General features: G+C 43.7%; 1 protein-coding gene across 2 annotated transcripts in view; it reads left to right on the forward strand.

Moving 5' to 3' along the window:
* Positions 1-14,286, forward strand: part of LOC146197404 (mitochondrial sodium/calcium exchanger protein-like) — a 113,043-nt gene extending 98,757 nt beyond the window's left edge. For both annotated transcript variants that reach the window (XM_084599213.1, XM_084599212.1), the window contains exons 10-16: positions 1,255-1,538; positions 2,093-2,225; positions 3,451-3,647; positions 7,077-7,152; positions 8,199-8,279; positions 9,694-9,758; positions 12,806-14,286. In XM_084599213.1, the coding sequence (XP_084455339.1) occupies positions 1,255-1,538; positions 2,093-2,225; positions 3,451-3,647; positions 7,077-7,152; positions 8,199-8,279; positions 9,694-9,758; positions 12,806-12,985 (1,016 nt within the window). In that variant the 3' untranslated portion in view covers positions 12,986-14,286. The remainder of the gene's footprint in view (positions 1-1,254; positions 1,539-2,092; positions 2,226-3,450; positions 3,648-7,076; positions 7,153-8,198; positions 8,280-9,693; positions 9,759-12,805) is intronic.
* Positions 14,287-14,655: the final 369 nt, after the last annotated feature.

The raw sequence follows: 14,655 nt of genomic DNA on the forward strand, positions 1-14,655 counted from the left end.
CACGACGTATCACTAAGTAATACCTCTTCGTTCGGTTGCCGTTTAGTGGTTTACCGAAAAAGCTTAACGCCTTCGAGCGATTATCACGCCTTTAGTTGTTTCAGATGGCACTTCGCGGTTATGTACAGAGCTGACGTAAGATATAGGAAGGATATTACCTATACTTTCGGATTCCACTAAAATAAAAAAACAAGGCGGCGTTTGCTCGTCAAAGGACCGCCTGCAGCCAGTGATGCCGACCGTTTTGAATGAGCATTATTTATGTTTTTATTTCCCGTCTTGTTTTTAATAAGTTATTTTCTGTATTTGGTGCTTGTATTTGTTTTCGTAGTTTATTTATTTTTATTACCTCTGAGCCCACGATGCGATAGATACTTGGCGAGCGTGCGGCCGCCGTTGACATTTTCCTCCTCCTCCCCAGCGCCGCAGTTGTACTTTCCCTTAAGGCGCTTGGCGTCCTTACGCTAGACTAGAATAATTATAGACTTCTTCTCACGAAGTCGGCGCAGACTAGTGGTTAGCGCGCCAGGCATGAAAGTATTATAGTTCTAGTCCTGACGTGGACGTGATTCACTCATTTTTATTCTTCTCTTTCTCGCAAGGACATGATCCTGACCGCAGCTCGCGGTGACGTATTCTGCTCACGCCATTCATGAAGCAAGAAATTCTTCCGCATTAAAGAAACTACTAAAGCTAAAGTGCTCTGATTTGGCGATCAAAACAACCTTCCCCTCCTTTCCTTCGCAACATTACGGTCCGGACCGTTTCTTTAGAACATTCCCTTTCAGTCACACGTCCGAGCTAGAATGAGTGAGGTATTTCCATACTTGCCGAGAGCATTCAGTAGTGCAACAGTGTGATAGCGATTGACAGCTGTGAATTTTGCACTATGTCTCTAGCTAAGAAAGGCCTGGCAGTTTTTATCAGAGAGCCCTCGCACTAAGCGTGACCCGCTTGGATAGCTTTTTCTTTGACCAACAGGAAAACGTGGCAGTCTCCGGTTGCGATGTACTACAAAACCGATGCCATCTATTCAAGGGAGACTGCCGCATGCATACAAGACTCCCGTATACTTCTGCCATTCAAGTATTTTTACACAGCTGCAAGGAATACCCATATGCCCGCGCTTCTAAACCGGTATTACGAACTCCCCTGTGCCAGTCTAATAAAGCCTGGGATTTTAGTTTCAGTTCATATATTACGTGAGTGTCTCGTGACAGAATGATTAATTCAATTATTCGCTCTTGGCGACAGATGGTGAGCTGGCACCCCCGTCCCCACAGTTCCTCTCCGCGGATACCCCGAACCACGACACCAGCGTAAGCATGGAGGTGTCGCCCAGCCCGGACATTGTGACCGAGCTGTCCGTACCGTTGCCCCCGCTACCGCCTCCAAAGCCGAAGCCACAGCCGCAGCCACCCGCCGAGTCGAAGCCGCAGCTATCCCCTCTGCGCGAATTATGGCTTCACGTGTTTCCCATAGACCTGGAAGAGTGGCCTTCTAAGCCCTGGCACGCCAAGGCCGTCGAGCTGATCAAGGTACGCGCACGAGCATGCAACACGTAACCTGTTGATTGTTGACAAGGGAAACGTGTGGTACTATGCGTATTAAGCAGGTCTACCTTTTTCTTTTCTGAACATACACAACAGTTCAACTTCTTGCCGATGACAGTTTCACTACAAAGGCCAGGAAATTGTATCTGCCATTGAGCTGTTTTTTTTTCCCCCCTTGTGGGCATCTGCCTCATTTTATGCGCAGTGCGCGAGGCTAGCGCATCAACATAAGAAGACAGGCAATTATGTCCACACGGGCAGAGAAGAGCTCAATGGCAGAAACATAATTGCCCGGCCTTTGTAGTGACATTATAAAAAAAAAAAATGTAGTTTCATCAAATAAGGAAAGTCGATCAGTGACAGGCATGACACTGGTCTTCGTGTTTCGCTGGACGCGACAGCGGCGGCGAAAAATTGACTACGAGATCGAGCGTGTAGTCAGCTGCTTTAAGGTCTGCCTCCGCAGTGATGTGGATGTCTTCTTCGCGATGCCCGGCCGCCGCACTGTATACACCTCCTTCACTCCCCAACCCTAACAGGCTCCGCTTTACTTCATCCTGACGGTGACGACACCCGTGGTGGACTACGAGAACGACAAGCACAACTGGTGCCGCCTGCTGAACAGCTTGCACTGCGTGCTCAGCCCTGTGTTCATCACGCTCGTCGCCACCGGTGAGACCGGCAAACCGCGCTATTCGCACTCTCTTTTTCGGTGCTGTACATATGGTGTAGTTTTTACTCCGACGACTATACGGTGTAATAAGGGTATGGTGCTCCTTAAGCAAGGTTCTACGGATAATTCCCCTTTGGTGAAAGGTTTGTCACTCAGCGGTGTGTCGTGGAACTAACACTTTTTGCTTAAATGTATAACTCTACCCAGCATTGATGAAAAAGCACAATCAGTAGCGCTGTATGTACGTCGTTTATGGTGCAGACACCAATCATCGCTACATTGCTTACTTTCATTTCCTCTCAATTTTTCCTCGAAGCTCTATTCCTGCCAATTAACTCTAGAGAAAAAACCCTATGAGTCACAATAACCTCATACAAATTCTCATACTGAACTCGTACTAAACTCATACAAATCTCATTAATTCTCATATATGAGATTTGTATAAGTTTAGTACGAGGAATGGTGGCGAGCATGTAAGGGCATCGTCCAGCGCTCGCTCCTAGGACACCCTCTATGCTCTTGCTTGTGCGTTCTTATGCGTTCCTCTTCGCATTCACGAGTCAGAACGCACGTAGAAACCGGACCAGCCCCATCTAATTGGTGTGCGGGCGGGCGTCTTCCCCACGTTGTCTGACGGCCATGGCACTTCTTCCGCACACGACAACATATCTCCTAAAGCCGTAACGCCGGGTCTATGTACTACATGCGGGATGTGTTACCGACGGAATCGAGACTTGCACCAAGAAGTGTAAGTCTCGATTTCTTCGGAAATGTGACAGCTACCGCAGAGGTCTGGTTCGAAGCATCTCTCATTATGTGGCCCGAATGTTAGGTGCCGACGAAAGAGAGCTCCGTGAGTGGATTCCAGCTTGCTAGTGCGAGTGCCGGCCTTGCCGCCGCTGTAGGGTAGAGTGCAATTTGGAGAGGAGCTCCTGTGGCCTTTGCGGCCGTGTTCATGCTATCGCATTATCACACTTAACCTAAAATTCTGTACCATTTTGTTGTGTTGAAGTAACCAGAGAATTTATTTCAAGAAAACGATAGGCGATCTTTGATCTTGGGCAATAGCCTAGGAAAGAGTCGTGGCTTTCTATCTTTCAAGTCTGATGTTTACGCAGGAATAACTATTTTTATAGAATATGAACCACGAAACGTCTGTGCTATTGCGTAAATACTGATTGTTTCTTCTTGTGCTTTTCTTTTTTCGGCTGTCCTTCCTGTCAGGCGGTGACGACAATTTGGGCGGCGTGCCAATTGTTCTGATCGTGCTGCTCGTGTTCGCCTGCGTGGCCATCGCGGTGTTCGCCACCTCCAAGTACGACGAGCCGCCGCGCTACCACTGGGTCTTCGGCTACGTCGGCTTCTTCGTCTCCGTCGCCTGGATCTACGTGCTCGCCAACGAGGTGCTCTCGCTGCTCAAGGTACGCTTTCCATGTTAACAGAATTGTGCTGGCAGCCATGATGGTCGCACTTCTTAACAGCCAGCCGTTCTGGCTCGGCTACAGCCCCGCCGTGGTGGCTCAGGGGTTACAACGGTCGACTGCTGAATCCAAGGACGCGAGATTGAATCCCGGACGCGGTGATCGCTTTCGATACAGGCGAAAAGCAAGGCGCCCGGGTGCTGTGCGATGTCAGTGCATGTTAAAGAACCTCAGGTGGGGGAAATTATCGGAGCCGTCAGCCACGGCGTCTCTCATAGCCTGAATCGCTTTGGAACGTTAAACCCTCTAAACCAAACCAAACTAGTATGGCTACAGTTACCTGGCAACAATCGATATTTTTAAATCACGTGATTCTAAATGTCGTCGTATATGAGACTGCTATTGTCAAAGAGAGACTTCCATGAGGCAGCATTCTTGAAACACTTCCAAGGTCACGCGAATTCAAGCAGATTTCAAAGCTTACTAAATTCAGCAGACATTTGTTAATTCTTTGTCTGGTTTTGTGAAAGCGTTTTTGGCAGCGTCTTGATAGCACCGAAAGTTCGCTTCACAGAAGTGAGATCAGAACGCAACCTGCTTCCCATACTTTACCCAGGTGATCGTTGAATTAGGTCTCCTTTGTGCATTAAATGGCGGTGCCTTCACGTGCTCTGTCCTCGAACCTATAGCGGTAGGTATTGAACTGTTCAGCGTCACCTATGTGTAAATGCTCCCAAATTTTATCTTTTTTTTTTTTTTTTTTTTGTGGATTTTGAAGTAATGCACCAGTCTTCTTAATGTTCGTTAATTCCGTTGCATATACGGTCGGTCCAGGATATATCGAATTATTGCGTATATTGAACTCTCACATTACCCCGTTGAAAGCCCCACGCAAAAGAAGTGCTGTGCGCCTATAGCAAACTCCCGTTCAGCAGAACATTCGATACTTTGAACTGCGCGCCGTGGCCCTGCAAGGAGTGCTTCTCCTAATAGAGGCGCACGGTCATCTTTCGCGCGCGGAGTTGGGTTGGATGCGCATACTTAGCCTCTAACTAGCCCCACTTTTCAACGCCTGGCGCGAGGTGACGTTCGACGTGCCTGGAGAGAAGTTATACTTGCTGCGAGCGGTGAACTCTAGTATGCCGACGGGACGTGCATCGCAGCAGGAAGTGCGCCGCTAAAGTGGCCGCCGTTTGCACGCTTCTGGGTTTACAAAAAACTCACATGTCACTCACATGTCAACATATTTATATATTGAATTGTCAATATATCGAACTATTTGGCGATCCTTTTCGAGTTGGATATGTCCAGGATCGACTGTATGCATTTCCAGGAACCAAGCGATCGGGCTTGTCAAAAGTGTAGAGCCCAAGTGATCTGCTTCTGAGCCACTTCGTGCGGCTTGTAATGCATTTCCAGTGTTCCAAATCTCCTTATGGTAAGAAGAGTTTTTGTCCTCCCCTCTCCAATGGCGAGGACCTCAACTAATGCTAAATCAGCGCCGCTACATGGCTCAGAAGCAGACCCCTGGACTCTGCACTTTTGACAAAGGCTGTACATTTAGCTTTTAGACAAGCTTCACCGCACCAAGCGGTACCATGTTCTCCCGGAATTTACTAATTTGTGAAATTTCTCCAGCTCACTAAAAATTGAGTTGGAGAAACGCCAAATAATGTTTTATCAAAATTGATGACCGAGTTAAGGCGCTCCGATCGGAGTACCAGGGTCCGAACCCGACCACGGCAGCCGCGTTTTGATGGAGGCGGTACGCAAAGGGGTCCGTGTGCTGTGCAACGTTAGTGATGTGTGCGAAGGCACCTCTTTTTATGTCTTCTTTCACTCCCATCTTCCTCCCTTCCCTTACGCGTGATTCAGATGTCCACCGAGAAGAGTGACAGACAATGTGCTTTTCGTCTTCTGTAGTCCCACATTATAAAATTATTTCTGAAGAAACTTATCTATAGCTGTGACCGAAAAAAAAAAAAGATTGCAAAAGTGAGCTTTTAAGTTGACGAGGAAAGAGATAAACCAGAAAGAGATCTCGCCAACTTTCTTTGCCCCGCCGGGGTGGTGCAGTGGTAAGACGCCCGACTACTGTGCCGGAGTTCCCGGGATCGAATCCCGGCCTCGGCGGCTGCGTTTCGATGGAGGCGAAACGAAGTGGCGTCCGTGTGCTGTGCGATGTCAGCGCACGTTAAAGATCCCCAGGTGGTCGAAATTACTCCGTAGCCCTCCACTACGGCCCCCCTTTCTCTCTATCCACTTTCACTCCCACCTTTATCCCTTCCCTTACGGCGCGGTTCAGGTGTCCACAGAGCAAGTGTGACAGATACTGCGCCTTTCCCTTCCCATGAACCAACCAACCAACCAACCAACCAACCAACCAACCAACTTTCTTTTTCATACTGCAGCTGCGCCTATCCTCCGGCAGCTCTAGCTATTGCGAGCGAGACTGCTACGTTGCTTAGCCCATGCACTCACGTGCTGACGATGAGGACTTTTTTTTATTTCTTGTTGCCAGTGTTCACATACGTGGATATGAGATGGTGCATGGCACTTATAATGCTCCAGTTTTGTTTTTAGGTACGTCGAGAATCTGAAACAATCTGCTAAAAGTGGTTAATCAAAACTTGCTGCTAAGAGACCTTTTTTTTTTTTACGGCTTCAATTGCATGCCTATACTCATTATATTCTTCGCTGTGCATGTCCACCTAGAACCGCAGTAAAAAAAAAAAAATAATAATCGATGTATAGAAAGAAAAGGCGCCGTATCTATCAGACATGTTCGTGGACATCTGAACTGTGCTGTAAGGGAAGTGAGGAAGTTGGGATCGAAATCAAAGAGTGAGAGGAATAGATTAGTTAAGGGCTTCGAAGTAATTTCGACCATCGATCTTAAACGTGCACTGACATCGCAAGAGCACAGGGGCGCACAGAGCACACGCCCCCATCGAAACACGGCCTCCGTGCTCAGGTTCGAACCCGGGCACTCCGGATCAGTAGCCGAGCGTCTTAACATTAACTGAGCCACTACGGCGGTTCAGAGCCGCAAAGCCCCTAGCGACCTTTTCGCAAACTAGCGAGTAAATACATGCGAAAGACCGTGCGGGGCGTCTTCCGTTTTCTGACAATATCCTCGCTACATTAAGCACAGTATGCTGTTACAATACGATGACCACATTAGTACAGTTCTTAGTCATGCCATCATGTTGAGGACGTGTCATCTACACATTCCTCTTTCTTCAAAACAGTGTCCCCCCCCCCCCCCCCTTCCTGTTGCGCGTATACCAAATAGGACGTTCTGCAAGTTCAATTTCCGCTCGACAAATCGCAGTTTGCATATCGCGAACGGTGGCCTCTGGCTTTCCAGAGTTTTCTCTGAACTCTGGTTGAAGGCCCTGACCAACCTATGCGGTGGCCTTTTCGCAGACTTTCGGTATCGTCATCGGGCTGAGCGACGCCTTCCTCGGGATGACAGTCCTGGCCTGGGGCAACAGCATAGGAGGTGAGTCGCACAATGCTTTCAGCTTAGCGGACCTATAAGCGTAAGATGCGTCTTGTGGTTGTTGCTGATGATGCTGTGCCGGAGATAGTGCAATACGATATGAGCACGTCGCCTGACAGGCGGACCACGTTCTCTTAGGAGAGGAACACATTCATTGAGGCCTTGAGCAAAAAGATTCTTTTAAAGGTCGAAAAGGGGCGAATGAGGGCGACACCATTCGTCTCATGCACCACGAACAAATCGAGAAGCACGAGTCCCATGCTCTCATCAGCAGTCGGCTTTTGTCGCCTGTAGCGCTTCACAAACATTTCTTCTGTCCACTCAACTCCTAAACATCAAATAAAAATAGACCTTAGGAATCGTGTGTACATACAAACGAGAATGCTAGTTGCACTTACTTTAACCGGAAAGGGTTTGATAAGGTTAAAGTAATTATCCAGCTATCCGGGAGGTGTTACTTCGCTGCGCTCGATTTTCAATAAATCGATACACCACATATGTATGTTATCTTTATAGTTTCACGACGATACATCATTTACACATTATTTACACTGTTTCGTTTCGTTCCCGCGCATCTGCTATTTTTGCTGTTGTATAATTTTCGCTCAAAGCTTGTACGTGTGTGTCCTACAAACAACTTACTGACAGTGAAATGTGTAAACTAAATTTGCTTCTTTAAAACTTGTGCGATCAGACCCGTTGTCATACTGATCTAAAGCCATGTAAAATACCTTCTCAGACTTCCCAGTGTTACAAACCGAACGTGATAGATGCAGTGCGCTCGAAAAGAGCGTGCGAAAGATTGTCACAGTGAAACGTTATACGTTTTTTTTTTTTAATAACAAGCATAAACGACGCATCAAAGTGCTTTAGGAGAAATTCACTAATTCGCAATTAACGTAACATTTAACTGAAACTAAATTCTCAGACCTAAGAACCATGCAAGATAAGTTTTGTGCAAGTGGTCCCGGTTTTTGTTCTTTAAATTGCATAAATTTCTGTGAAGGACACTAATACTTAATATTCTGATTTTTTTTTTTTTCCAGATTACATATCCAACCTCTCGGTTGCAAGGCAAGGCTACCCAAGGATGGCCATTTCCGCTTGCTATGGTGGACCACTACTTAGTATCCTTTTATTTGCTTAGCCCTACTAAACTATTTATATTTTTATATTTCGAGGTCGTGTGTGCATCTTGTTAACTTCTGAGCAGCTTGGGACAAGTCCCTGCCGCGGTGGCTCAGTGGACAGGGCGCTCGACTGCTAAGCCGAGGGACCTAGATCCGGCGCCAGCCGCGGATGACGCCTTTCGATGGAGGCAAAACGTAAAAGACGCCCGTGTACTATGCGATGTTAGTGTAGGTTTTCGAAAAACCAGAGGTGGTTGATACCAACAACCATTAAGTGTCCCCTCGTAATTCCTTTCCTTCGCCATTTGGCTCGCGGAATCTTGGACAGCTGCCTCATTTCGATGGAGGCTAAATGCGAAAGATGCCCCTCTGGTGTGTGACGTCAGAATGCTTTGAAGAAAAGTTTGTCCCCCTGGACCTCAACTACGGCTACTCTCTCTCTCTCTTTCTTTATTTCTCTTTCTCTCTCTCTTTTCTTTAGCGTCATTTTTTCATCCCTTTCCTCATGCGCCACAGTTTGTGTTCATCTGAATGAGACCGTTACCGAGCCTTTTTCTTTCCTCCATAACTATCCCCCTGCACAGCGCAGCGTTTTCTTCACCGCAAACACGAAAGCTATAAGCGAAGCCTGATTTACAGAGAAGCTTGCAGGTAGAGGTTAGAGAATTAGCGCTTTCCCCAAATCGAACCTGATATTAATAGCGCAGCTCCACCACTGAATCGAATACGAATAGTGTAAATGGATCGACTGTGATTTAAGCAGTTACACGAACTAGTCGAATACGAACCGAATATTTCCACTTTGTATTCTGTATACACTTTAACGAATATTTGTACGAAACAAGCAAAAGTACGATACATTGAACCGCGTGCGGCGGCGCGGCGTTTTGTTGCTATAAATTACGTAATTAAAGTATACCTGCTAAAAGACTCAATACTGATCTCTGATAAGGAGCCGAGACCCGAATTCAATGCTAAATACGACTGTCAAGCTCTAGAAGAAAATTTACATTTTTCACATTGATTACATAAAAAAATTCTGCTGTTCTGAAGAATGTGAAGTTTACATTCTGACAACACATAGGTAGTTTGGTTTTTAACTCCTCTGTATAACAAGCAACAAAAACAATCAAATCCTGAAGAACAATAACGTTCAGCTGCAAGATTACAAAAGCTTTGCTACAAAAGAGTTACAAAAAAAGAGCTACAAAATACATTGCAATGCATGAAGGAGTTCATGAATTTACCAGTTAGAGTGAGCATTTGCAAAAGCATTTTCTGCATTATCTGGGCTACCAGCAAAATGTGCAGAGCATCTACTGACTGTTAGTAAAAAGTTCGAGGTGCCTGCTGTTCCCCTCATTACCTGACTTGCATTGTGCTTGCTGGACCTTGACCTAATGCAACCCAGATCTTCTGCTTGGATTCGGGATCCCCTACACGCTGAAGCTTGCCCAAGTTGGGGGTGTGATGGCTGTAAGTAGCTTTGCAGCATGGCTCGAACAAGTGGCAAAAACTTTGCTTCATTTGTGCAGTGAAGCAATCTAATTTTATTTGCAAGGTTGCAAAATATGTCTAAAGCACAAGTTTCAGGAAGGCCTTGCAAATAAGCCTGCTGCTTCATACCAGCTTTTACCAGCTATATTAACTAAGAGACTTCTTATTTTATGCAAGTTGTTTGCAGTCATTGAGTTGCCTTACAAGATAGAATGAATAAATAACTGACAAAAAGAGACAGGGCAATATGCATGGAAATAAGTTGATTCCATATTTGGAAACCACAATTTAGCAAACAATTTACTTGTGCATTACATAATGAATTCATGAATGAATTGTGTGTCAGTTCCAGAAATGAGGTGGCAAGTGCACCTACGTGCAAAATCTGGTTCATAAATTGCTTCTTATCAGCTTATTTTGTGAAGGTGCCATATTGCCACAAAATTTTTATGGGCCTAAGATGCAGCACGCAAGATTCTGCTGAATAGCTTTAACATTTATTTTAATACGAATGCGCTCATAGGCTATGTCATGTATAATTGGTTTACAAGAAAGGAAATGCACTATCTGTAGACACCTGCTGTAAGGGAAGGGAAGGTGGGAGTGAAAGCAGAAAGAAAGAGTTGTTGTAGTGGAAGGCTATTTTGACACTGTCTAGACACCTGAATAAACGAAAAGTGGTTCAGTTGTCCACAGAGAAAATGTGACAGATATTGTGCCTTTCCTTTCTGTAAACCAATTGCTAATTAAAAGCATTAGCATGCTATATAAAAAATCAACGATAATTTGTGATGATGACAATTAATAATATCTCATAAAATAGCAGTAGTAGTAATAATTAATTATGATGATACTTAAGGCTAGTGGCAAGTGAGAGGATAAAGGAAAAATAAATAAGATAACAAATTAATATGGAATTAATTAGGAGTAAACAATAAAAATAAAAAGTAATCTTTACAAAAATTTTGCAGCAGCACTAATGCTTTCATATTCTCCCAATGCAGCTTCTGCAGTGACCTCTAAATATTTCTTGACGCAGCAAAAAATATTCATTGTCGTACCATAAGAGTCTGGCAAGCACGTCTATGTGCCTTATAATTGCCTAGTTCAAAACAAATAGTATTCCAAGTAACCACACCTCAACTCAGCTTTCATGTATGCATATGATAACACTTTCGAGTAATCATTTAATATTGCATGCTGCGTCAATAATCATGACAATTTCAGGGGCCATTTTTAGTATAACTGGCCCATGGCAAGTTTATTCAATAGCTATATCAATCAGATAATGGAAGAAAAATCATGGCCTTGTTATATACATACTGTCAGTTATCTTTCAGCCTTGATTACAAATTATTACTCTAAATTTCTCACTGATCAAGGTGACAAACTTAAAAAGAAACATCCTCCTCTGCTTCCATTTGTTTAAGTGATCTTGGACTTTCTTAATACATATGTCATAATGAGCTCATTTCCCACCCTTATGAGATCAATATTTTAGTGAAAACCTCAGTCTTCGCATTTTTGATGCCAGACATGATCCTACCTATCGTTTGCATAGTTACTGTCCTCATCGTTTCATGAAATGGTACTTTGTAACACAGAGTGTTCTATATCTGCCGCTATAGACGAAGCTGGCACTGGTGAAAAGGTTAAGTTACAGCAACACAAATACAACCAAAAATAGTATGTTGGACAGCTGCTACCGTAATTAAGTTGTCAGAACACTGTGCACAACATATGAATGCCATGTGTTTAGGTCCCTCTGGTGGCATTTTTTTTTAAATTTTGAATTAGTTATCTTTCAGCCACGAAAATATTACACTACTAATTTCTTAGTGATCAGTGCCACTGTTAAAAACAAACATTCAGGTATGCTTTCCTAGTATTCAGTACTTACTAGCTTTTATAACATGTCTATTGCCATGTTTGTATGTCTGTTACCATGCTACCCAATATTTTTATGCATGCTTCACAACTGCTGTACTCAGTGCTACGGACTGCAAGGCATTTTTGTCAGTGTCCACACTGCTGCACTGTGACACTAGAATTTAAGCTATCAGTCGATTGCCCTTCATCTTTTTATGTCTGCCAAGGCCAGAAACGTAGAGGTTATGGTTTTTTTTAATGCATAAACATTTATGCATTAAAAAACTGTGAGATATAGATCAGTGCAGTCTACCAGTTGAATCATATGCTATAGTAGACATACGTAAGTGGCAGAGCTCAATAATTAGATGATTAATTAACTAAAGTTGACTAATTATCTTCTTTATGACTTTAAGGACCATGATTACACTGCAAAACTGATGGCTGTTAACATGAAAGGTCAGCCAGTTTTTCAATTTTCTTCATCGGCAACAAGGTTCAATTTAATGTTCATAATGCTTGTCTCAAAGGTCACCAATTTGGCTTTCCCGTAACCCAGATTGCAAAATAGACGTCATTCTCATTTGTTATGCATTGAGTATATTTAGTAGCATAGAAGCAGTTAACTGATTTTAGTAAAGATAAGATGTGCCTCTGCTGTTTTAGAAATATATGTGAGAAAGAATCTCAACAAGCTTTCAAACAGCTATTTTTGACGTCCAATATTCAGAGCCATATTGCCATCCATTAAGGAAGTTTAAAAATTGGGCTCACCATCAATGTTGAGCTTTCAATTTCACAATATAATCTAGACCCTTAAAATAAAAATCTTGATTAGCTAATCTTAGCTAGTTATTCATCTAATAATATAGCTCTATCAGGTACATAATGCCCACTTTGCTGAACAATCGACCTGCATATACTGCACAAAAGTAACTTTCGCATTTTTTTAAATAAAATTTTATATGTAAATAAAATCACCCGGATAAGTCAGACTTGTAATTTTTCTGCTCTCTCACATTTCAAATAATCCTTTTTTATTCATATATTTTTTATTTTGTGCGCAGTTGTGAACTTCAGTGTGGACAGATGTATACCATGTATACTTTTACAAATAACTTTATTTTACTCACTCAACACTAATGTGGTCTGTGCAGTTGAACTGGACGACCATGATTGGCATCCTGTACGGGACGATTACCACCACACTGGTTTCCACCTTGGTTATCATGATCATCTTACGGTTCCATGTGAAACGTGCTTTCGGTGCCTGCCTGGTGCTGGTTTATGTGATTTTCACCATAGTTGCCATTCTCATCGAGGCCAAGGTGATCTAGGTGCTGCACCCGAAATCTAGACCCAAGGCTCAAAGCTACTGCAGCCACTGGAGTGCCATTCACACGTGACCTGCCAAAGACCAAAGTGCAAGACATGGAAAATGCACGGCTCGTCTGGCGATTGGGAATGTGGCGCACAGTGCTGCGAGGCTGCTCAAAGCTCCAAAATGGTACCAGAGCCACGGCTGGAATGGCCAGTGAAAACATATACAGGAGTGGGTGACCATGCATTTACCAGCTGCGGCATGCCACGACCAGTTTCCGAAGCCGTCCACAGAATGAGAAAAGAGTGACAGTGAAGGACATGACTCTTCTAGGACAAAACTGTCGCTGCCCAAGGATTAGTGAAGGGCCTGTCATCAAATCATTTGTGCTCGCAGCGTGTAGAGGTTGCCAGTGATTGTGTGTAGGTGCACTCTGGACACCTTTTAAGGATGGCAAATGTTGACAAAAGACCAAAAACATTGCGAACACTTACACCTCTGACAGCAGCTACCAACACCTACAGAGGTTTCCAACGCGCTCCGAGCGCCATTGCATGTGGTGCATGAATAGGGGCATCAGAGCCATGGAGCAAGAAAAGTGATCATAACATTTTGTGATGAAGCTTCCTTGCAACACTCACTGCTTTCATTTCTGGCCCTGCTAATCTGTCTTTGCTCTACGTTGAAATCTAGTCGCAAGCACATTGTCTGTGCACTACACATTGCCTACCAATGATCAAGAGCCAGGAACTAGACGAGTAGGAGAAGGGCTTAACTTTTTATTTTCTGCCACACATTGTATCATGCAGCTATTACGTGACCATGAAGGCCTACAGCAGGCTGTTTTCTGTTATGTTTCTTGTTGTGAACAGTTTCAAATCAGTTTGTTTCACACTGCACTTTACTTACCAATGACACAATGATGTTTGATATATGTGCAAGAATTATTAGTACAAAACCTATGTCCTGCAATTTGTATACATGCAAGAACTGCAAAAGTATGCCTGCATATTGCGCTATTCATTATGCTATTTATTGAGCTTTCACGTTGAACAACTTTGTTAAAAATAAAGAGGTGTTGCTATAGTATGGTCGACTGTGCTTTTTGCACATAACATTTCCACAATAGGCTTGCTGTTTCAGAAACAGCTTTCATAACTGACTGCAGTTCATGACTTGGAATCGGTAACAGTCATAAGCATAAGCATATTAGCCTGTCACGGCATCCTGTGCTGCAGCATTTTTGTAACTATTAAATTGTAATTGTTGACCTCCGACAAACTGTGAAATTACATAAATAAAAAACTATGACTTCTGGCTACATATCTCAATAAGTAGGCCGTTGCCACTTTGGCACACTGTTAACCTGTAACTACTTTTTGTTCATTGCAATATTACTCGTGCTGCCTATTCTAAACAGATTGCTGATGGATCAATTATAGCCTGACGTTCTTGATTTTGCGGAAAAGACTGAAGCAAGAAAACTCGCCCAGATGGTTGCAAAACATTTAATTCTGAAGTGTTCATATACATAATAACACATTAAAGTGGTATGATGCAAGCTGGATTAACATAAAATGCAATTTGTACATGTTTCGCATATGCAAATATTTGTAAAGCAATCTTGACTTGCTGTCTTGGCCTGCTCTTTCCAAACTGACAAACTGACACATTGAATAAAACGCC

The sequence above is a fragment of the Amblyomma maculatum genome, chromosome 3 (genome assembly GCF_055883805.1).
Source record: "Amblyomma maculatum isolate TAMU_Amacu chromosome 3, ASM5588380v1, whole genome shotgun sequence".
Lineage (NCBI taxonomy): Eukaryota > Metazoa > Arthropoda > Arachnida > Ixodida > Ixodidae > Amblyomma > Amblyomma maculatum.